We start from the raw sequence: 24455 nt of genomic DNA, 5'->3' as shown, positions 1-24455 counted from the left end.
CAGCGCCCGAGACCAGGCAGACACGGTCAATCTCTCACACACACACACACACACACACACACACACACACACACACACACACACACACACACACACACACACACACACACACAAAGTAGCCTATCTCCAAGCAACTCACAAACATAGAGACACAGCTACATCCACCAGGGTCTTTTCTGCCATATAAACACATGTGCAAGAAGCCATGACACTTTGAGGAACCATCCATGTGCTTTCAGGTGAAGACTGCCAGCCAGAGTGAGCAACTCTGCAGGGTCTTAGAGAAAGCTGGATTTCCACAAGACATGGTCCACTACGGTCAATGAGGAGCCAAACACTTCAAGCACAGCGACACTGCTCTCACGGACATATATAAATGGACACATGTCTACAGCATGGCACGAGGAGGAGTGAGAGGGACAGGACACAGCCCAGTGCTGTGTCTTGCACCAAACAGTTGATCTATTTTAGCTGTCGTCAATAGATCCCTGTGTTGAAACTGGTAAAAACCACAGGAATACCACAGTAACAGCACAGGATTAGGCAGGAGAAGCAGGGAGAAAGAGAGGTAGAGTATGATGATGTGGGAGGAAGAGAGGAGAGGATGGACTAGGATGGGACCCTGCTGTTATAGAGTCAGAGTTACCGCGAACATCTGGAGTTGGGCTTGCCCCGCCTCACAGACCTGAGAGACGGAAAGATGCAGTTTAACCACTGAGAGAGAGAAAGTGAGAGAGCTGGAAATTGAGTTTAGTGTTAAATTAAAGAGGAATGTAGAGGAATTAATGCTCTAAAGCAGAGGTCTTCAACAGGGTACTGAACGGGGTCTGCTAATTATTGTATGAGCTTAGACTAAAATTGTAGAAAAAAATATGTATTCAATACATGTAATCAATAAAGAATTACAATTATAAAATAATAAACAATTATATACAAGAATAATAACATGTAAAATATTTTCTTTAACCAAACTAACATTTAAAAATGTCAAATATATAATCATACACATCATACAAAATAATTATGTACAAATATTTTCTTCAGCCAAACAAATAATTATAGTATAATATATAGTCATATAATTATTATATTAAATCAATTACCAAAACTAAGGCCCTTGAACTGAAAAAGTAAAATACCCCTGCTCTACAGTAAAATGAGGGCGAGTACAGGACAATATATATATTTTTTATCAATACACAAAATAAGTTTGGCTATAGTCCTGGAGTGTCTCTGAGTTCCTCTGTACACACTGAAATTGCTATACTGTATGTACTTACCCACGCATTCTCTTCTTGTACCACAAGATGGCACCAATCACTAACAGTGCAAGTAATAGCAGTAACATCACTGGGATGACCACTGATGGAGTATCTACACAAAGAAGAAACATGCATTATTATTGCTCAGATTTCTATATAGCAACAGGCACACCTTACCTTATCAAACTGAATATGAATCTGAGAGAGATGTAAAGAAATGCTGGCACTTACTTCCAGAGTCTAAGTTTTTAACAGGGGTGACGTTGAGCTCACAGCGGAAACCTGACCGGTCCGTGTGACACCTACATAACACACACACACACACACACACACACACACACACACACTTTACATCACTGGCAATCCTTACAGTGTTTAGTTCAAACTCGGCTATTCTATTGTCGCTGCAATTCTAACAGAGAATCTTGTTAATATAGGTTTTAAGATCATGCTAGACAGGTTTGTCAGCTATCTCAAGTACAGAACTCAGGACATTCAGGTAGATTATCTTTTATCTGGGATACCACAAGGTTCAGTACTAGGCCTACCTTTGTTTTCCATTTTCTTTAATCTATTTGCAGTCTAATTTTCCATTTTATGTGGATTTTATCTATTGGTGTTTTTTCTTTTTACATTTTACCAACAAAACATTTGCAAGAACGTAAAAGCAATTTCTTTTATACAGCTCTGTCCACTTTACCTGCACTGTGGCAGCATAGTATGAGGGTCTACAGAGCACTGGCCCTCAATGCAGAAGTCATCACAGGTGTAGCAGGTGGGCCGCTGGATGTTATTAGCGCATCTACACAGAAGAACATAAATTATCATAGCACCCACATAAACAGTACACAACTGATTCAAATCCATATTTATACAACTCATTATTTCAAACAAGCTAAGGCTTAATGCTGGAAGACTGAAAGCCCAGTGAGTCGAATATGCTGGTACGTACTTGCATATTATCCTGCTGCGTAGCACTTCACACTTGCCCGTGCCACAGTATTCACACTTGCTCAGTTCACATTGAGGACCAAAGTACAAGTCAGAACACTGGCACTGCATAGTGCCGTTCATCGTCTCCATACAAGTTCCTCCATTCTTACAGAAGTCCTCACATTGACCTGCACAGATTGATTTCAGGTACTTATTCGACTTTATAATGTATGTTTCATTTATTAGTAAGACTTTTGTTTGTATGCAAACAGCTAATAAAAAAAAAACATTAGGACATTCGATATTTTATAAATGACTGAATACTCTGTTTAGGGTGACAAGTAGTTAAACTCACTGTACTGGCACTGGTCACCCAGGAAGCCCTTTGGACAATGGCAGGTTGGCTGGTTGCCCTGGTTGACAGTGCAGTTGCCCCCATTATGGCAGTAGTTGTTGCAAACGTGCAGGTTACATTTGGGGCCAGTGAAGCCAGTCTGACAGCGGCAGGTAGGAGCACCTGAAGAGAGGAAACCGAAAGTGTTGCTGATGTACCTATAGCAACTGTCCCGAAATGCGAGTGAAAGTCTTGTATCGCAGCGTGCAGCGGCTCTTGTAGCGCAGACGAGATGCGCCGATGTGAAGCCGTTTGAAGAAAAAAAATCAAAAAGAGAAGACGCATACAGCTGAATCACTCACGCTGTTTTCAAATGACTGATTTGATCAGTCTGTGTGGACTGGACTCAGTCTGTAGGTTTGATTATTTACTCAACAAATAATCTACATGCTATTGAATAAATGTGTGAATAGCCATCATTTTAAAGTCAAAAGCTGCGGGAATGAGTAAAACTATGCGATATAACCTATGCGCAATACCGCACCGAAAATCAGGACCTGATTAAACACAATTCTATTATACAGAGTTTTGTGAAATAGATTTCAATGACTTTTCCAAAACTTTCTGGGTTTATTTATTTTTCCAAAACTTTTCCAGGCCTGGAAATTGGTGTTTTAAACAAACAACAGAATTGGTGTTCCAGGTTTTTCATGACCGTATGAACCCTGTATAGAGATAAATATGCAGAGCCCTGGCCACGATGGCACAATGTGTCTGTGAGTGTGTGTACCTGTGCGTGATGGGGAACAGGTTCCACTGTTCTGACAGTAGTCTCTGCACTGGTTGATTTTACAGCGTTCTCCACTGTAACTGGTGGGGCAGCGACATTTGGGCTGGTTCCATGCATTGAGGAAACAGCTGCCGCCATTCTGGCACTGAACATTACATGTAGGAGCTAAAAGAAAAAAATGTTAAAGATGACCATCTGGATGAACATTTTAAGTTTTAAGAAATGCATGAGAAATTAATTTATCCTCATGAAGTATCAGAATTAATTTTTTTTCATAAATGCATTCAGTCAAGCTCAAAAACGGTTTATACACAATATTTACAATGAATTCTGAATAACTGGTGTGATCAGTAAAATGGTTATTCTATATTCCAGTGTAACAAGTGGCTTCGGCATTGCTCTGGCTGTGGTATAAAATGAATTAGGACTAGTGTTAAAGCAGTAGCAGACTGTAGGGTCTTACTGGATGGGGACTGGGTCGCTGGCGGCACCTCCGTACAGGTACCGTTGTCAGGGATGTGGTCATTAGGGCATGTGCACACTGGTCCACTGGGACTGAGTAGACACAACCATTCACACTTCTTCTTATCACATGGGTTAGTCACTGTAAAAAAAATACACTGATTAGACTGCAGTAAAAGACACCCACATTCGCAATCAGACCCTAAAAAATGTGTCCAAACCACACACACTTTCACACAGACACTCACTCTCAGGCTGTTTGTAGCGGTGATATAGGACTATGTCAGTGGCGTGGTTGATGCCAGTGGTCAGATTCTCTGCCTGACCTTTGCCAAACTTGTTAACCCGGAAGACAAAGTTATTGGTGTAGGTAACACCATAAATGTAATCCTCAAAGATATCAATGCTGAAGGGGTGGAGGAGATCTGTAAGAAAGAGGGAGAAGTTGATTAATTCCTTGAAAGGTAGTGTATATTATTTTATAGCCGAATATACATTTTAGCTGATACAGTCATGCATGAGCTTTAACACCAGAGCATAACAGTGTTACTGAACTGTTTTTGATGTTGGACACAGCCACAACAGGGTCAGAGCCATCTAGACGCACACTGCCGATCATAGAGAGCTTGACATCTGCCCAGTACAGACGCTCATTGAAGTAGTCCACTGCAAGACCTGTTTTTAGAGAAGATGTATGTATTAACACATTGATTTAATTTTAATACAGTGAACTTATTTCTTGGATACAGATGGTTAAAATCAGCATTGTGCTGGTAAGACCTGTAGGCCACTGGATGTTCTCATGGACCAGGGTTTGTCTGAGAGTCCCATCCATAGCTGCCGTCTCAATCTTTGGATGATTCCCCCAGTCAGTCCAGTACATGGTTCTGAAATATGAAACAGAAATAAATTAATATCAATGAAATAATCTATTTGAAGCAACTGCATTAATGAAACATACAGTATAAGAACATGATGTTTCTTACCCTCTCTGAGGATCCACTACAATGGCATAAGGCTCATCAATCATGCCAGAAATCAGCGTCTTCCTGTGCTGGCCTGATATCTGAGCAACCTCGATCACATCACGTCCCGAATCGGTCCAATAGAGATTACCAGCCACCCAGTCTACCGCGATTCCACGTGGCATCTTCAAACCTGGAATCTGAAGAGGAGACAGGGAAAATTCTGAAAAGTTATCGCAAAGCATAAAGTTGAATATTGAACACTGAATGTCTTGACTTACATCAAGGTTGGTGATGCTACCCTCGCTTTGCCTCGTGTTGCGGTGAGAGTTGGACGTAGGACCTGATGGTGAGGATGTAGAGGGCAGCTGGAAGCAGGAAATGCCAGACGTGTGCCAATTGGTCCAGAAAATGCGGTTGGTTTTGACATGCAAGTCCATGGCATCGATGCGCACGTTGACGTCGCCCTGGAATGCCTGCTCATAAACCCATTTGCGCATATCAAGATTTAGACTCCGGATCTCGTTATCATCCGCAATGTAGAGGACTTGTTTACTAATGTTCTGACCTGCAGATGGACAAAAAAAGTTTTTGATAGGCGATTCCGTCGGACAACTCTTAAGGGAAACTTTTAAAGAATAAAATCAGCACATACTGTCAGCCTTGCATGTGTTGTTAATCCTGGTGAAGTATTTGTGGCAGCTGCACTTGTAGGAGCCCTTGGTGTTGTTACACATGTGAGAGCATATGCCGAACTGCTTGCACTCATTTTTATCTAAAGAGCCAACACAACAATTTACCAAATGTTGATCTGCATGTTGCAGTTGGCGATAACCTTCAATGACATTCTTTTTAAGATGGCAGACCATGTACCTTCACAGGTGTTGTGTCCCACGCTCTGGAAACCCTGTTTGCAGGAACAGAACGTGTCTGTGCCGTTGGAAATGCAGTGAGCCTCATCGCCATCGCCACAAAGAGATTTGTTACTCTTACAGTCATTCAGCATGGTGTCTGCAAACACACAGACAGACACATGAAGTCAATTCAATCAGGATTTAAGAAGCCTTTCTAAATACCAAACTATAAATTCTAAGCAGATTTGATCCACAAAGATTGACACTGGCATTATGTCAAGCTATTAAAAATTGATGGTGAAATGTGTTGGAAAAATGTGTGGAAAATTGCAGTTGCAGTTTTATTGCGGTTAAAATTATTATTTTTTTTTCATTACATTTTAGGATTTCGCTAATTACTTTTCATGACATTGTCTAGAAATAATTTTGTAACTACAATTCCTTTATATAGTGATCGTGGGGTTCCTGCACGACACTGTACCATAAGGTGGCAGCACCTTACCTGTCTTGCAGCCAATCTCATCTGACCCGTAATCTTCACAGTCATTAAAGAAGTTGCACCTCAGGTTGGCAGTGATGCATTTGCCACTGCTGCACTTGAACTGGTCTTTATCGCATGTGGATGTGTGGTCTCCTATATAAACATGAACCATGTTGCACAGATCATGAAAACACTTCTTGAGTCTGATATAAAATCATTGAGGCATGTCAGAGCAGAAGACTCACCACAGTTGGCCTCATCTGAATTGTCTCCGCAGTTGTCCGCACCATCACAGCGCTTGCCACTCCAGAGACATACACGATTATTCCAACAACGGAAATTTCTAGTGGGTGGGCACTGGAAGTTTCCTGAATTACAGAAAGGACAGAGTTTACAGTCTGAAACATGTATTCATGTTATTTTTCTATTTATCACCAACAAAAAATTGCAAATGTATTGTAAATATTTGTCAGGGACGCTGATCATTTTTATTACAATTCAGTTGTGTGTGTGAGTTCTTACTGCATTCCTCAGGGCTCTCATCAGAGTTGTCTCCACAGTCATCCTCCCCATCACACTTCCAGGACAGTGGCTTACACAGAGTGTTATTACACTGGAACTCATCATGGGGGCAGTGCTGCGCGACTGAGAGAAAGGGGAAGACAAAAGAGGGAACGTGAGATACATGAGATTGTATTTTAAAAAGGACACCTGACATATATATATATATATATATATATATACCAGATTTAGACTAGATTTAGACTAGATGTTTTAAATGTAGGCATCTGCTAGAGCCTGAAAAGCTGCATTGAAACAGTAGTTCACCCAAAAATGCAATTTACCTCAACTAACTTGGAAACTTTAGAAAAAACTGTACACGTCATATGGACTTTATATATATATATATATATAAGGCCATTTCAGAAAGAAGCAGACATGCATACTCACCAGAAATGTCACAACTCTCTTCATCACTGCCATCAATGCAGTCAGCATCAGCGTCACAGCGCCAGCGAAGTGGGATACAGTGGCCGTTCTTACACTGGAATTGATCCTCCTCACACTTCAGATCACAGCCATGCTAAGAGACACAACAATATATTATTTAATATAATTATTACAATTATTTAATATTAAATATTTTATATTATATTATAATAAAGTGCTGAGTGTCATAAATGGACCTACTGGATGCAGTAACCACAAAAATCAACCAGTTAAAGAAACCCAAACTATATTTATACTTGAAGAGTTTGGTTCCAAAATGCTATAAATCCATTTTGATTAATGAGTAAAAATGTGTTTTCTTTACCAAGAATGTGGCAAGATGAAAACCACTATTTTCTGTTTCAAACTTTCATATAGCATATTTAGGTTATAATAACATAAAAATTCTAATCCAGATTTAGATTTTCAAAGATTTATTATAAAATGTTACTATTTTTTCCCCAAAATGCAATAAATCCATGACCCTTTTTTTCTTCAAAATGCAATAAATCCATTGAATCGATATAAAAGTTATTTTTCATATTGAAACTGTTGTAAATACACAACATAGTAAGCTGATCCACAAATGACAGCCTCTGAACTTGGTCAATACTAATCTTATATGCAGTCACTGGACTAAAAATACATTCAATCAGTCATCGCTACCAAAATGAATCCAACGGGTCATCTTGTTAATGCTATAAATTAATTACAACAATAAAAGAAAATAAATGAACATACATGAACAACAATATCACATTAAACCACAGAAATTCCAAAATGACCCTTTCATTCAACTTCCAAAAGTGCATTCATCTTTGCCATGTTACATTAATTTAGTTGACTAGTGCTATAGTCTATGCTGTATTAACAAAAACATTAATGGCATTAATAAAAACACTTACACTGACAGGCTACGCAATATCACATTCATAATCGAATGTGACTCATCTGTGATTATGAATGCGATATAGCAGTGATGTAAATGCCGCTCCATTTGAAAGCACGTGATGGAGATTTAGTATTCACAGAACAGGCTTTACTGACGAGATGCGCATGACAATCACATGCGATTTATCGTGCAGCCCTAAATTTGTTTGTTGATCACAAAGTACAAAATAGATGAGGAAAACTAGGATGCCAGGTTCAAAGCGTTTCAAAATGTCATCCTGGACGTGGATTTTTTTGTTTTGCAATAGAATCCACCTATTATTTTTGACATTTTGTTCCCTTTCTGGAGCACCCATAGTTTTGCCTGCGAGTACCTGATGCGCCCCTGGTCAAGATTTTTTCTTTGTTAATGACAAAGTTTTCCATATATTTCAGGAGGAATCACTTAGTTTGCCAGTAACTTTATTTTGGTTGAAAGAAGGAACATAGCATTTAAACTTTAATTAAATGGTCCCTTGGTTATTGCAGTTATTAGACTAGCTATATCCATTTTATATGAGGTGGTGAAGAGGGCCAGTGAACCACAGTACCTCATCAGATCCATCTGAACAGTCATGATCTCCATCACACTTCCACCTCCCAGCAATACAACGGCCATTAGTGCAGGCAAACTCACTTTCAGAGCACTGACGGGGCACTGGTAGGTAGAGAGAAATAAATGTTAATATTGAAGAAAAACCAGAGAGCACAATAACTACAACAACAACAAGGAAAACAGGAGGAAAGAAAGGGACATATTTCAAGGCAAGGTCAAGAGGTCATCTTAGAGAGTGAGAAAATATACAAACACATTCAGGGTTCCCACATAATGATGATCAATTTCCATGAAATTACCAATTTTCCATTCATTTGTGATTATTAAAAAAACTAAAAAAATTATATATAATTTTATAGAGATTGCACTCTATATACACACACTGGGTATAGAAAAGAAGGTCCCACTTTATATTAAGTGGCCATAACTACTATGTACTTAGTCTCTTATTTAAAAGCACTTTTTGTGTACATACATGTTTTTACATTGTACTTATATTTGTAAAAGTACCTGCATGTAATTACATTTGTAATGAATTTCTGTAATTATATTTATAATAATCAGGGTGCGATTTGTGTGTGCGTGGGGGGGGGGGGGGGAGTGTATGAGATTAATACACAATGTTTTTGACCTCATACAGATAATGTATATAATAAACTGACCAATAAATGTATTATGAGAGAACGCAGAAGTTTAGTCACCGTAATGTGGGAATTATGATCAAGCAATATTGACTGATTGATCGGTGGAGAATCGTCTTTCTGCAAGTCATTAAGAAATTATGGTTACATTTACATTTACATTTAGTCATTTAGCAGACGCTTTTATCCAAAGCGACTTACAATTGGGGGATACATAAAGCGATTCTTCTTAAAGAGGCAAACAGACACAAGAAGTGGTTGTAATACCAATTCTTAAGACATTGTTCAAATAAGTACAAGCTAGAAAGAGAAGGAATAAATAAAGAGAGATACTTTTTAAAAAAAAATTTTTATGATGAAGTCAAGTAGCTTCGAAAGAGATGAGTTTTCAGCTGTCGCTTGAAAATTGTCAGGGATTCAGCATTCCGGATAGGGGTGGGAAGATCGTTCCACCAGCCAGGAGTGGTGAACGAGAATGTTCTGGAAAGTGATTTTGAGCCTCTCTGTGATGGTACCACGAGGCGTCGCTCACTAGCGGATCTCAGACTTCTGAAAGGGATGTAAATTCGTAGTAGTGAGTGGAAGTAGGCGGGTGCCGAGTCTGTGGCTGTTCTATATGCAAGCATCAACGTCTTGAACTTGATTCGTGCCGCGACCGGTAGCCAGTGCAAGGAGATAAAGAGAGGTGTAACATGGGCTCTTTTGGGCTCGTTGAAGACCAGTCGTGCCGCTGCATTCTGAATCATTTGTAGAGTTCTATTCTATTTAAAGAAATATGAGGTAAACGTGTGAACACACAATGTTCTTTTGGATTAAAAGTTTGTATGATGTGTAGCGATCGCACTGATCTAAATTAAATGGAAGCAAACGCAATTGAATATGTACTGGTTTGTGTCTCGTTATTCTATTCAAAATATCATTAACTCCCGATTGATTTTGCATTCCTGACAGAAATAAGAACTATTAGTGTAACTGTAATCAAGTATTATCCTAAATAGTGGTAAAATATCGAAGCTATCTAATCTCAAGGTCAAATCAGAATATTTATTGTAAAAATGTTTCTGTAACAGCTGCCAAAATAATCTATATATTTATAGCTCCACTGTTATTTTTTGATATAATTATTTTTTTTTAAACCCCCCCCCCCCCCTTTTGTTCACAAATCTCACTCTGTTTATAATTACATTGTTGACCCATCCCTTACACCTTAACCCACCCTTAAACCTATCCATATCACCAAACCTGTCCCTAACCTTACCCATATCCCACCTCAATAGCAGTAAGTGATTTGCAATATAATATGAACACAGTAAGTACATTGTACTTATTTTTTTATGTAAGTGCATAGTAGTTAAGGCCACTTAATATAAAGTGGGAACGAAAAGAATAACCCCCCTTTAAAATAATCAAATTTTGTTGCTTTTCAACCTGAAATGAACACACACACCATTTTTGTTTTATCCAGCTGTATTTACTTAGTGCAACTTGTAACATCCAAGTGAAAGATATAACATGTCAGAAAAAAAAAATTACTACGTTGGAAAAATGATCACCCCCTTGTGTCAGTATTTTGTTGAACCACCTTTTGCTTTAATTACAGCCTTTAGTCTGTTGGGATATGTTGTCTCTACTAACTTTGCACAACTAGACTTTATTTTTCAATATTTGCCCACTCTTCTCTGCAGAACTGCTCAGGTTCAGTTAAATTTGATGGTGACTGTTTGTGGACTGCAGTCTTCAAGCCATTCCACAGATTGTCAATGGGGTTCCCCTTTTTCTCCTTCAACCACCGTGTGCTCTGTTTTGCTGTGTGCTTTGGGTCATTGCCATGTTGGAAAGTAAACCTTCTTAACATTGACAACTTGCTGGCAGAGGGCAGCAGATTTTCCTCAAAAATTTGATGGTATTTTGCCCCATCCTTTTTTCCTTCAATCCTGACAAGTGCTCCAGTCCCTGCTGCAGAGAAACACCCCATAACAGGATATCACCACCTCCATGCTTTACTGGAGGAATGCTGTTATTTGGATGGTGAGCTGTATTGGATTTCCGCCAGACAAATCATTTGGTATACTGCTTCAAGAGTTGCTGTAGGTCTCTTGGTAGCTTCTCTGACCAGTTTCCTCCTGGCTCTTTCATTCAGATTGGAGTGACGTCCTGATCCAGGGAGGGTCTGTGTTGTACCAAATATCATCCACTTCTTAATGATAGATTTCACTGTGCTTCTAAGCATGGATAAAGCCTTTTTTTTGTATCCATCTCCTGACTTGTGCCTGTCCACAACTTTATCCCGGAGATCACCTGACAGTGTCTTGCTCCAGGAAAGCTCTTTTCATGCTGAGCTAATCAAAATGACCACAGCTGATCACAAGTTGAAAGAAGGTGATTAGCTACACCTGATTGAGTTTAAAAGTCATTTTTAGTAGTGGGGTGATCTTTTTTCCAACTCAGTGATTCTGTTTTTGTTTTTTTCCTGACATATTGGTGTTATATCTTTCATTGGATGTTGTAAGTTGCACTGAGTAAATACAGCTGGATAAAACAAAAATGGTGTGTGTGCATTTCAGGCTGAGATTTTTAAGACAACAAAACCACAGTAAAGACAATACAAACCCAAATCAAACTTTATTCAAGTTTCAAGATCTGAGCTTATAAACAGAAATGTTCACTGCTAGAAGTTTCACTGTTCAGTTTCGAGGAGGAAAATCTACCATTACTCTACCATTTCTCCCCTAGGGGGCAGAAGCTGCAATTTTCACTTCCGTCACATTTTTGATATAATTATTTTTTTTTAAACCCCCCCCCCCCCCTTTTGTTCACAAATCTCACTCTGTTTATAATTACATTGTTGACCCATCCCTTACACCTTAACCCACCCTTAAACCTATCCATATCACCAAACCTGTCCCTAACCTTACCCATATCCCACCTCAATAGCAGTAAGTGATTTGCAATATAATATGAACACAGTAAGTACATTGTACTTATTTTTTTATGTAAGTGCATAGTAGTTAAGGCCACTTAATATAAAGTGGGAACGAAAAGAATAACCCCCCTTTAAAATAATCAAATTTTGTTGCTTTTCAACCTGAAATGAACACACACACCATTTTTGTTTTATCCAGCTGTATTTACTTAGTGCAACTTGTAACATCCAAGTGAAAGATATAACATGTCAGAAAAAAAAAATTACTACGTTGGAAAAATGATCACCCCCTTGTGTCAGTATTTTGTTGAACCACCTTTTGCTTTAATTACAGCCTTTAGTCTGTTGGGATATGTTGTCTCTACTAACTTTGCACAACTAGACTTTATTTTTCAATATTTGCCCACTCTTCTCTGCAGAACTGCTCAGGTTCAGTTAAATTTGATGGTGACTGTTTGTGGACTGCAGTCTTCAAGCCATTCCACAGATTGTCAATGGGGTTCCCCTTTTTCTCCTTCAACCACCGTGTGCTCTGTTTTGCTGTGTGCTTTGGGTCATTGCCATGTTGGAAAGTAAACCTTCTTAACATTGACAACTTGCTGGCAGAGGGCAGCAGATTTTCCTCAAAAATTTGATGGTATTTTGCCCCATCCTTTTTTCCTTCAATCCTGACAAGTGCTCCAGTCCCTGCTGCAGAGAAACACCCCATAACAGGATATCACCACCTCCATGCTTTACTGGAGGAATGCTGTTATTTGGATGGTGAGCTGTATTGGATTTCCGCCAGACAAATCATTTGGTATACTGCTTCAAGAGTTGCTGTAGGTCTCTTGGTAGCTTCTCTGACCAGTTTCCTCCTGGCTCTTTCATTCAGATTGGAGTGACGTCCTGATCCAGGGAGGGTCTGTGTTGTACCAAATATCATCCACTTCTTAATGATAGATTTCACTGTGCTTCTAAGCATGGATAAAGCCTTTTTTTTGTATCCATCTCCTGACTTGTGCCTGTCCACAACTTTATCCCGGAGATCACCTGACAGTGTCTTGCTCCAGGAAAGCTCTTTTCATGCTGAGCTAATCAAAATGACCACAGCTGATCACAAGTTGAAAGAAGGTGATTAGCTACACCTGATTGAGTTTAAAAGTCATTTTTAGTAGTGGGGTGATCTTTTTTCCAACTCAGTGATTCTGTTTTTGTTTTTTTCCTGACATATTGGTGTTATATCTTTCATTGGATGTTGTAAGTTGCACTGAGTAAATACAGCTGGATAAAACAAAAATGGTGTGTGTGCATTTCAGGCTGAGATTTTTAAGACAACAAAACCACAGTAAAGACAATACAAACCCAAATCAAACTTTATTCAAGTTTCAAGATCTGAGCTTATAAACAGAAATGTTCACTGCTAGAAGTTTCACTGTTCAGTTTCGAGGAGGAAAATCTACCATTACTCTACCATTTCTCCCCTAGGGGGCAGAAGCTGCAATTTTCACTTCCGTCACAAACACAAATGGAATCATGGGGAGACGAGAAGAGAGGAGAAGGAAAGGAATAGGTGGTTTGGAGGGAGCAGAGACCTACCTCTGAGTCAAGCCAATGGGTCAGTGTGAAATGAAGCATAGAGACACATGAAGTGAGATGCATCAGTGAGCAACGTGAGTGAGCCATGACATAGGACAAAATACCCACAACACCTCCCAGACACATGTGATGGTCACAAATAATAATAAACCACTAGACTCAGTCCTATAACTGGCTGTCAGCATACATGCAATGTCAGGTGTGCAAAGGGGAAGCAGGAACACTTAAGGTCCCTGTCAGTAAAGATACATACCGCACTTCTCCTCATCGGAGTTATCGCCACAGTCATTGTCATAGTCACACTGCCAGCGGCCAGGCACGCAGCGGTTGTTCTTACAGCGGAATTGGTACGGCTCACATGTTCTCTCATCTACCTCAAGATAAAAAAAATAAATCAATCACTTATATCGAAATAAAAACAAACATATAAAACATGTATACACTTTCATAAGAAATCAACATTTTTAAATGCAGAAAATTAAGGCTGTCATACCGCATTCCTCTTTGGGCTCATCTGAGCCATCTCCACAATCGTCCTCTCCGTCACATGTCCAACGGGACGGGATACAGCGGCCTGAGTCCTTACAGTGGAACTCGTCCACACCACACTTCATCTGAGCTGTAGAAAACACAAACAGCTTTAATTAGGACTGTCAGTCAATCATTCATTTTATTTATTTGATTATTATATGCAATATTATCATCGAAGGCTATTTTTGTAGGAATAACAAAAAATCAGTTAAAAACAGGTAAATAAACTATTAACAGACATATTATAAGCAGATACATATAAGTGAGAGACAAACAGGATAAATCATTTATATACATAAAGAAAGTGAACTTGAGATAAAAACACTACATTAAATATATAATTTTGAGAAATTTCTGAATAAAATCCTACGACGACATTTACAGCAGTACAGCAGTTTGTCTGCTGATTAAAAAAAACAAGCAGTCTAATTAAAGCAGTCAAAATAGTACACTGGTAATATCAATATTTGTCACCAAATGAATAAAAAAATGGCTTTAGAAGTCACGTGTTGTTGGTTTTTATTTTCTTACTGCAGTTGGCCGGTTCGTCGGATTCATCCACGCAGTCGTAGTCTCTATCACACACCCAGACTCGTGGTATGCAGCGTTTGGTGATGGCACACTGGAACTGGTTAGGAGCACAGGTCACCTCAGCTACAAGACATCATAATGACATTCAGCCAATCAGCTCATCAGAAAACAGCCTCATGCATAGTGTAGACATAAAAACATTCAATTTTTCAATTAATGGGAGATATAGGACTAGACTTACGACAGTCCTTCTCATCTTCTCCCTGGCCGCAGTTGTTCTGACCATTACAATGCAAGATTCCATGGATACAGCGACTAGGATGTGAGCACTTAAACTGACTGGGCAGGCAAACATGGATGTCTGAACAAGGATAAAAATGAGTAATCTTTAAGCAAATGTCCTAAAGATGATTATTTCAGTTCTACACAATTGATTAGACATCATACCACAGTTGGCTTCATCGGAGTTGTCCTGGCAGTCGTTGTCTCCATCACAGATGTAAGCCGGGTTGGTGCAGAGACCTGTGCCGCACTGGAACTGGCCTGGCCTGCATTTAAACTCAGCTAAAACCCAAGAACAGAGAGTATGAGTATGTTATATATGTTTGAGGATGTCCATGGTGTCACTCAAAGTTAAAGCCCTGATACTCACGGCAATCGGCAGGTTCATCTGAGCGATCTCCACAGTCATCCTCAGTATCACACTTCCACCAGAAGGGAATGCACTTATCATTCTTGCAAACAAACTACAGTCAGAAAGAAACAAAAGAGAAGCAGAGAAACACAGACAATCAGCCGAGTGCCATTTCTGACAAAAACATGTCCAGGTCATATTTAACTCCAAAAAAAAAAACTTTGACAATTAAGAATTTTTTTTGCATGGTGACATTTTCATTTCAATTCAACTCTACTTCTTATTAGCAAAATGCAAAAAGAAATTTTCTAGATTTATATTATAATATTATAAATATTTATAAATACAAATAAATAATATTAGTAATAATAGTACTTCAAAATAAATTATTTTATTAAGTTATTTTTTCCATTTAATGTTTATTTTTCAGTTTTATTTGAAATTAACAAACATATATTTTAAATAGTTTTTTGTTTCACTGACATTATGTTGAAATACTTGTGATAAATCTCATAATACTTTTGTAGTTAATGTGTTAGCACTTTCAGTACCTTTTTAATGAGACTCTAATAAGAACCATCATTGAGAATAATGAATATTGCAAGTAAAATGTGCAGAGGCATTCTGAATTTTGGGGGAAAGGTTTACTTATTTATGTCAAACTAACACACACACCTGGCTGGCAGTACAGTTGGACAGGCACTGTTTTCCATCAGCAGCCAGATAGAAGTTGGTGGGACAGGCACATTTGTAGCCTCCTCCAGGTGAGAGCAAACACAGGTTACTGCAGCCACCATTATCCACCTGACACGGGTGACCTGACTCTGCAGTCACAAGAGCACCAGAGGGGAAAACACTTAGAAACCACATCAAACACTGCAGGAACATTTCCATTAACAGCACGTGTGTATCTTCTCACCCTCAAGTTGTCTGGAAGGATGATAGATGTGTAAGTCCATGGGTCTGTGCAGGGTGCTAATCAACACGGTATTGTTGGTGCCCAGGGTTTTGTGAGCTCTGTTAATGGACTTGGTCTCCCAGTCGGTCCAGTAGATGTACTCCTCAAACAGAGTCATGGCAAAGATGTGAGGGATGTCATGATTCAGCACTATGGGGAAAAGAACACAAGACTCACATTTAATAAAGCAACAAACAGAATATTGAAATAAGGGTGAAACTTGATTTTATCCTTCAGATTTGAATGGATCATAACATTTATAGTATCATTGGTTAATATAATTGTTCCCATCATCATGGCCTTGATTGCATAGCAGAAAAGAACTTCATACAGATGAAGAACAAGTGACAGACCAAACATATTGACCAATATTTTAATAACTGATTTTAAAACTTTCAGCATCGAAAGCTATTTTCAGGACAAGAAAAGTATTAATTTTATTACTTCAGTACTTCAAATTAAACATTTTCTTTCAGTTAATTGCCAACGCTTCTAAGTTTTGTTTAGATACATTTATTTAATTGTAAAGTCTAAATATTATCTTAAAAAAAAAAAAAAAATTATATACATATATATATGTATAGAAATACATAATTAAAGAACGTTTTTTAAAAAAACAGTGGAAACTATTTTTTTTGTGTGTTTTTCAAACTTGCTATTTGCCAATATTTGGCATTTTTGATAATTACAAATGGCCAAAAAACATGTCTACTTGCTTGATGGTGGTAGAAGTTTGTGTGAATCAAACTACATTATGTTTATAGGATAATATTGATTTCCTGGCATCTCCTGACTTTAGCAGCACAAATAAATTGTATGGTTTCAAAGTCGAACCCTTTCAATCTGGGACAGAGCTAGCATGTTCTTGCGTAAGCTTTCTGAATATGAGGAATTCATATGGAAATAAACCTCCTCCTCACTGCCTGTCTTTAGCACATACCAGTCTCAAAAACAACAGATCGACTGTAATATATATATGGAGCGTCTATGATGTCATCTACTGGCGACATGAAGGCTGGGTCACTTTTTGTCTAAACTAATTGCCTGAAGAAAAATGTCCTCATAAGCAGTATGTGTGTGTGTGTGTGTGTGTGTGTGTGTGTGTGTGTGTGTGTGTGTGTGTGTAGTGTGTGTGTGTGTGTGTGTGTGTGTGTGTGTGTGTGTGTGTGTGTGTGTGTGTGTGTGTGTGTGCGTGTGAGTATGTGTGTGTGTGTGTGTGTGTGTGTTAGCACTTACCAATGTGTCTGTTGGATCCATCCAGGCTGGCAAAAGCAATGTAGTCTTCACGAGCGTCTGCCCAGTAAATGCGGTCATTAATAAAATCTAGCGTCAAGCCGTTAGGCCATGTGATCTTATCTTGAATGATGATGTGGCGATCTGTGCCATCCATGCCGATGCGGCCAATATGTGGCACGTCACCCCAGTCTGACCAATACAGATACCTGGAAATAATAAACCACCAAAGTCAAACAAGCTCATAATGTGTCAAGTGTTAATTCATTATTTAAAAAACAACAACAGCAACAACATATTTACATAGATCCATTAAGAGAAAATACTAATACTATTTTATTTACATTTAGAACATTAATTTATTTACAATTAATTATATATTTTCTTTAAATTATTTAACTTAAATTATCTATATTTTTTGTAAAAAATGCTAAATTTGCAGTGCAATTTCAATTATTATTCACTCATCTGACTCAATAAATTATCTTATTTTGAAGGATTTTCTAGGAAAATACTGATATGCAATTCATTTCAATTTATTTGATTAGTTACTCAGGATATCATGTAATTTGATCACAATTTTAATAGACTCACAGCCCTAGAAAATAAACTTATATAATACATGATGTAAGATCAGGAACTGTTAGGGAACTGAGTTTAGACTCTCACCCATTCCTCACATCCACAGCCATGGCTCTGGGCTCTCGCAAGCCGCTGTTGACCAGTACACTTCTGTAAGCTCCATTCAGCTTGGACACCTCAATTGTGTCTCTGCCCTTATCACACCAGTACAAGTTTCCCCCAACCCAGTCCACAGCCAGACCATCAGGGTTACTTAAAGAGGTTCTGTGCAGCACCTATCCAACAGCCAATCAAACATGTCCACCAGCCAATCAGAACAAGAAGACATAGGTAATGAATTATGTCAGTGGTAGAATCATCTTAAAGAACTACACAGACCTGCACGTTACTGCCGTTGATGTTCATGCGACGGATCATGCTGCCTTGTGTAGTCACGTCAGTCCAGTAGATCATCTGCTCCGCGTAATGATAGTCCAGAGCCACTGCGTTATTGAGCCCCTGTTAACACATACAAAATCAACACACAAAATAGTAACAGTTTGACAATTAGCAACATTAGAAAATTACAATAGCCTACAAATGATATCGTTGGCCTTTTAGGCTAACAGCCACCTCACCTGTTTAATCAAAGTGTAGTTAGATCCATCCAAGTTGAGTTTTCGCAGATAGTAGCGGTTAGCAAAGATTAGGAAAGGTTCCTCATCTGAAATGTAAGCAACGCTCATAGTAAAGCAGACTTTGAAAAAGAAATTACTAAACAACTTTAAACATTTTAACTAGCAATGCCAGTTTTTTATTACATTCTGTATTGTATACTTTTTACTCTGAGAAAGAAACACACTCCCATAGGTAATAAACCTAGAACATAACAGAACAAGGGGTGAGGGCTCACCAGATGTGGATTTGCAGCTGGTGGGGTCGTCGGGACGTGGCACAAAGCCATCGACACAGAGGCAGTGGAAGCTACCGTGCGTGTTGATGCAGCGCTGAGCGCAGGGGTACGTGGTGGTGCACTCGTCCACATCCACACACGTCTTTCCATCTTGCTTCAGACGGAAACCTGGACGACACCGGCACTGCAGGGGCCGGGTAAGGGGCATGTCAAATATTCACTGTTATATGTCCAACTAATTAACTTGCATAAGTATGACATGTAAATAAGGATATATATATATATATATATATATATATATACAAACCTTGAAGCCGATCTTGAGATCTTCACAGAGCTGTGAGCAGCCGCTCAGCTTATTGTTGATACATTCATTTATGAAGCAGTTATTCTCGTCAGAGCCATCGCCACAGTCATTCTGACCGTCACACAGCAATGTCTCGTTCATACACTTGCCATTGGTGCACAGGAAGGCAGTGTCATTACAGCGCCTCTCTATGGATAAAAACAAAACAACAACCTATAACATTTTTGTTCTGGGTCCAAAGAATATCAGTGACGAATCTGACTGTAATGGACATTATTTGGTAATATTATGACATTCTGACAAATACAGAAGTAGAGAAAAATACCATATTTATGTACCATAATTTTTGCATTTACATGGAACACAAAGGAACTTCAACTTAGTGTAATAGATTTTAAAAAGTCCAATCATTGATGTAAGAGGCCATCAATAACCAAATATTTATAAAGTCAATCCAAACCAGTCAGCGATCCAGAACTAATACTGCCACAGGAAGTTGTTCCTCTAATGAAGCAGTGAAGCTCCTTTAACACACTACATTACACACCTGGCACACTTCCACAAATAATTTTTTTAATTACTTTAAATTACAAAAAATATATTACTTTTTTTTTTTTGTAACAACCAGAAGAAATAATAATAATGTGGTAACAACCTTTAGAAGAGTTTTTTTTTCACCTTGCCCTTCAAGGTTACTGTACTCACCTGAGTCTGTGCAAAGTGGGTTTTTGGGAGCTTCATCTGATTGGTCTCTACAGTCAAACTCTCCATCACACGCCCAGTTCTTCTGCTTCAGGCACTGGCCATTAGCACAGCGGAAATCATTCGGCCCGCACGTGGGATATTCTACATTATGAAAGGGAACACAACATCTGACTCACTATATGATTCACTGCGTTGGTCTGGGTGACTAATAATAAAAAAGAACACTATAAGACGCACTAAAATGGACACCACATGCTTACCACACTCTGGCGATTCATCAGAGCCATCTCGGCAGTCAATGTCATGATCACACATGAAGTTTTTGGGAATACACTGATAATTCTGACATTGAAACTCATCTGAGTCATCGCAGGTCTTATTGAACACTTGAGAGAATGAATAAAGAGAAAAATAGAAATAAATAGTAAGAAATAAAGAGAGTGATTAAATAAATATCAAGAAACTAGGCACAAAAAACATTAAATTTGCAGTAGTTTCTTCCAAGGATTTTGCGACTAGAACAATATAGGTAGAGTTTCATGGCACAAAATAATCAATTCCTCTTGCAACTCACCACAACCAGCCTTAATGCCCTCATCTGCTCCATCAGGACAGTCCTTATCCCCGTCACACTTCCAGCGCTGAGAAATACACATGTGAGAGCCAGGACACTGGAAGGCCTCTGGACTGCAAGTCTTTGTCTCTGAAAGAGACACATAAACTCAGGGTTACTTATACATTCCATCATCCAACCTTAACTAGATTGAAATTGAAATTCATTATGGTTAATATAAAGACAAAAATTGAATGTTGGCAACCAAACAGTTGATGGTAGCCACTGAGTTCCATAGTATACATGGAAGTCAATGGCTACCATCAACTGCTTGGATACCAACATTCTTCAAAATCTCTTCATTTGTGCTCAACAGAAGAAAAAAAAAACTCATACAGGTTTGGAACAACTTGAGGGTGAGTAATTGGGTGAACAATCCCTTTAAATAGCATAGTTTTCAGCTGTTTTGAAATTACAAGGTCACAGATATGAGGATAAAAACAATGCTTAATGCAAATAATAAAATGCAACAAACCATATAAGCATGCATAGTGAGATCAGCTAAAAAGTCTTTAAAAGAGGCAAAAAACACTTATATCGTTTTGTTGACGTCAAATGTGGTGTCCAAACAAACTCAACAGTGGCGCAAATTCTTCCGTTGGTAACTCGCCAAATTAAACAGATGCCAACATGGACAGATTGCATGACATCCTCAAAAACCATGAACAAAGGTAAAAGTATGACCCAGAGCGCATTAAATATGGGTTCACTTGCAGAGGTCAGAGCTCTGTTTGTTGATGTAAGTTATAATGTGACTCACTGCATTTGCTGTCCTCATCAGTACCATCTCCACAGTCATCAGCGCCGTCACACAGCCAGGATTTGGAGATACAGCGATGGTTCTCACACTCAAACTGATTTGATGCACATAACTTATCTGAGAAAGCAAGAATAAACAAACTCATTGTCAATGAATCTAAATATGATAAAACTTAATTATCAGGTGTAGCTGTCGTCAGGGTCAGAAATTAACCAGACTTGTCAAAAATGCCCCAGATCCTTAAAATACCTCTGTTTTATAGAGGTAGTGATATAATGAATTCTATTGCATTCTAATCTGTTGTAGTAGTAAATTTTTACTACTTTTCTAATTTTTATAATAAACATGGACATTTTGCATGACTACGTATTAAGGTATTAAATAATAATAATTTGAAATAAATAAAAAATAAATTATTATTATTACTATTAAAGAAATATTTACATGAAGAAAAAATGTCCCTGAAAATTAATTCCAGGGATGTTAATAAAAATGTAAGCATTATTATTATTATTATTAACAACACTATGGAAAAAAGTGTGTTCATGAAGGCAAAAATGGCCCTGAAAATTCCAGGGGGCAAATATTTCCTTGTATAAAAAGATTAATTGCTGTCACTGGGTTTAATGAAAAAGAACACAATACAATTGTTTTTTGCATCATCAGAACAATAAGTACACCAAGTTAAGACAAAATTAAAACAGATATGGCATAAAATCTAACCTTAAAAAAAGTGAGAACAGAAAAATGTAAATTAAACACGAGACATTCACTAACCACAGTGAGACTCATCTGCTCCATTCTCACAGTCGTTCTCTTTGTCACAGGTCCAGCTCATGGGAATACAGCGGCCGCTCGGACACGCAAAGAAGTTCACCGGACAATTATGCTTAATTTTCTCTGTGGGAAAGAAAGTGAAAGGTAAATTTCATTATGTAATGTCAGACATATTTTATTTGCTGGGAGAATGAGGGGATGTGTTTAGTGCATGCTGATGTGTGTAGAGTCTGACCTGGACAATTTCTTTCATCTGAGAAGTCTCCACAGTCATTGGAGCCATCACAGCGCCAGGAGGGGGCATAGCAGAGTGTAGTGAACTCACACCTCGCGAAGGTCACGCCCTTCACTCCAAGCAGATAGTAACTGGAGCAGTCAGTGGGGCCTGAAAGAGAATGTACCTAAAGATTATATCTGTTCCAGAGAATATGTAATTATGTGTCCCCAAAGTTACACCTAGCATAGATTTTGCTTTAGAATGAAACTCAAAAGGAACCTGCTGAATTGTGTAGGCATGGGTCATTTTGTCTACACGAGAGATGAATCAGTAGAGTGCTATTTTTTTAATTGTTGGTTTATGTACGTTTGCGAACATAGTCCCACTGGTTCTCACCAATTTTTCAGCGTTTCAACACCAAAACACCAACATATATAAATAACATCACACTATGTATTAAAAAGATATTAACACATGCACAACATTGTGGAAAAAATTGTTATTAAAGGGGTGGTTCATTGCGATTTCACTTTTTTAACGTTAGTTAGTGTGTAATGTTGCTGTTTGAGCATAAACAATATCTGCAAAGTTACGAAGCTGAAAGTTCAATGCAAACGGAGATATCTTCTTTTAAATTTCTGGGACTTTAATGTCTACAAAAACGGCTGGTAAGGACTACAAGAAGTTACTTCCCGGGTTTGTGACATAATAAACCCAGATAAACCCTGCCCTCGGGAAAATGCAGCAAAGGGGGCGAGGCCATGCTGCGCTGCTTTAGAGGAAGAGAAAACTAGAGGTGCACGCAAAAATCTATTCATATATGAATTATATGAACTCTGTCTTCTAACGATTCTAATGGATTCACAAGATTCAAAATCAGCGGTTCTTAATACTGTTCCTCGCATCGCCCTGCTCTGTACACACTCTGCATCTCTTTCTCTCTCTCTCTCTCTCTCTCTCATTGAGCTCAGCTCCAGCAATGAACTGTTAAGCGATATAATAAGCAATATTAACGATGCCTTTGTTTACAATACAACCGGAGCACATGCCGCTGAGGTGAAGGGCGGGACGTTAAGAAGCGCACTAGAGACAGTTTAGCCAATCACAACACACTGGGCTAGCTAACCAATCAGAGCCCATTGCCTATTTCTGAGGGAGGGGCTTCATAAAAGAAGGAAATTGATCAGCGCATTTCTCAGAGAAGGGACAGAGCGGTGTGGAATATAGGCAAATTATGTGAAAAATAATGCGTTTTTTTTTTTTTAAACGAAGCATTAACACATGTTAGACTGCACCCCATAAACACAATCAAGCCTAGAAAACAACCACTGAACCACCCCTTTAAAAATAAATATATAATAAGAAAATGTTATAATATATACAATAAAAAATATAATACATAAACACATAATAATATAATAAAATGCTACTAATAGTAGTTTTTATTATTATTATTGTTATTATTATTATTAAAAATGCCCCTGAATAATACCAGTTCCAGTGAGCAAATATTTCCACTTAATAAAAAAAGGTAGTTTCCGACACTGGCTATGATGAAAGCACAGAGTGCTATTTTTTATTTTTTTAGTCTTGTAGGTTAGTAATTAATTATACAATTATTTAAAATGAAAAAGATTATTTTAATTTAATATAAAAACCCCAGATCATCACTGTCATCATTAAATACTAGAGAGCTCATGACAAGCTACATCTGAGAGACAGCTTTGAATCTAATGGAGTTTGAACCTACAACCTTTTGGTTTGGTTCCCAGACCAGATATTTTTAGGTTAATACTTACTGCAGTTGATCTCATCACTGGCGTCCTCACAGTCCACCACCTGATTACAGCGACTAGAGTTATTGATGCAGGAACCGTCTTTGCACTGGAACTCAGCAGCGCTGCACAGAGTCACTGAAGTAAACAGAGATGGTGACAGTGAGGAACTATTACGGCTGCACTTTTTTTTTTTCCAACCACGCAAAAAAATATATTTCAGGTTTGTATTTCTCCTTTC

General features: G+C 38.3%; 1 protein-coding gene across 1 annotated transcript in view; it reads right to left on the bottom strand.

The window, feature by feature from the left end:
- The window catches only part of LOC107593902 (low-density lipoprotein receptor-related protein 1-like), a 129091-nt gene that overhangs the window by 3276 nt on the left and 101360 nt on the right, over positions 1–24455 (bottom strand). Inside the window, exons 48-87 of the mRNA XM_016283779.1 lie at positions 24239–24352; positions 22458–22607; positions 22223–22345; positions 21446–21562; positions 20647–20775; positions 20333–20458; positions 20073–20213; positions 19368–19555; positions 19061–19244; positions 18786–18871; positions 18547–18666; positions 18256–18443; positions 17590–17795; positions 16315–16503; positions 16071–16219; positions 15414–15507; positions 15209–15325; positions 15003–15122; positions 14762–14884; positions 14193–14318; positions 13953–14069; positions 8553–8659; positions 7033–7165; positions 6604–6726; positions 6327–6449; positions 6103–6234; positions 5620–5757; positions 5402–5521; positions 5028–5314; positions 4768–4946; positions 4562–4668; positions 4337–4456; positions 4030–4206; positions 3783–3923; positions 3320–3484; positions 2551–2712; positions 2215–2383; positions 1963–2064; positions 1494–1564; positions 1281–1374 (exon numbers count right to left, since the gene is read on the bottom strand). Of these exons, the coding sequence (XP_016139265.1) occupies positions 1281–1374; positions 1494–1564; positions 1963–2064; positions 2215–2383; positions 2551–2712; positions 3320–3484; positions 3783–3923; positions 4030–4206; positions 4337–4456; positions 4562–4668; positions 4768–4946; positions 5028–5314; positions 5402–5521; positions 5620–5757; positions 6103–6234; positions 6327–6449; positions 6604–6726; positions 7033–7165; positions 8553–8659; positions 13953–14069; positions 14193–14318; positions 14762–14884; positions 15003–15122; positions 15209–15325; positions 15414–15507; positions 16071–16219; positions 16315–16503; positions 17590–17795; positions 18256–18443; positions 18547–18666; positions 18786–18871; positions 19061–19244; positions 19368–19555; positions 20073–20213; positions 20333–20458; positions 20647–20775; positions 21446–21562; positions 22223–22345; positions 22458–22607; positions 24239–24352 (5557 nt within the window). The remainder of the gene's footprint in view (positions 1–1280; positions 1375–1493; positions 1565–1962; positions 2065–2214; positions 2384–2550; positions 2713–3319; positions 3485–3782; positions 3924–4029; positions 4207–4336; positions 4457–4561; positions 4669–4767; positions 4947–5027; positions 5315–5401; positions 5522–5619; positions 5758–6102; positions 6235–6326; positions 6450–6603; positions 6727–7032; positions 7166–8552; positions 8660–13952; positions 14070–14192; positions 14319–14761; positions 14885–15002; positions 15123–15208; positions 15326–15413; positions 15508–16070; positions 16220–16314; positions 16504–17589; positions 17796–18255; positions 18444–18546; positions 18667–18785; positions 18872–19060; positions 19245–19367; positions 19556–20072; positions 20214–20332; positions 20459–20646; positions 20776–21445; positions 21563–22222; positions 22346–22457; positions 22608–24238; positions 24353–24455) is intronic.

The sequence above is a fragment of the Sinocyclocheilus grahami genome, unplaced genomic scaffold (assembly GCF_001515645.1).
Source record: "Sinocyclocheilus grahami isolate Dianchi unplaced genomic scaffold, SAMN03320097.WGS_v1.1 scaffold177.1, whole genome shotgun sequence".
NCBI lineage: Eukaryota > Metazoa > Chordata > Actinopteri > Cypriniformes > Cyprinidae > Sinocyclocheilus > Sinocyclocheilus grahami.
Note: the sequence above shows the minus strand (reverse complement) of the source record. Positions and strands in the feature narration are given on the sequence as shown.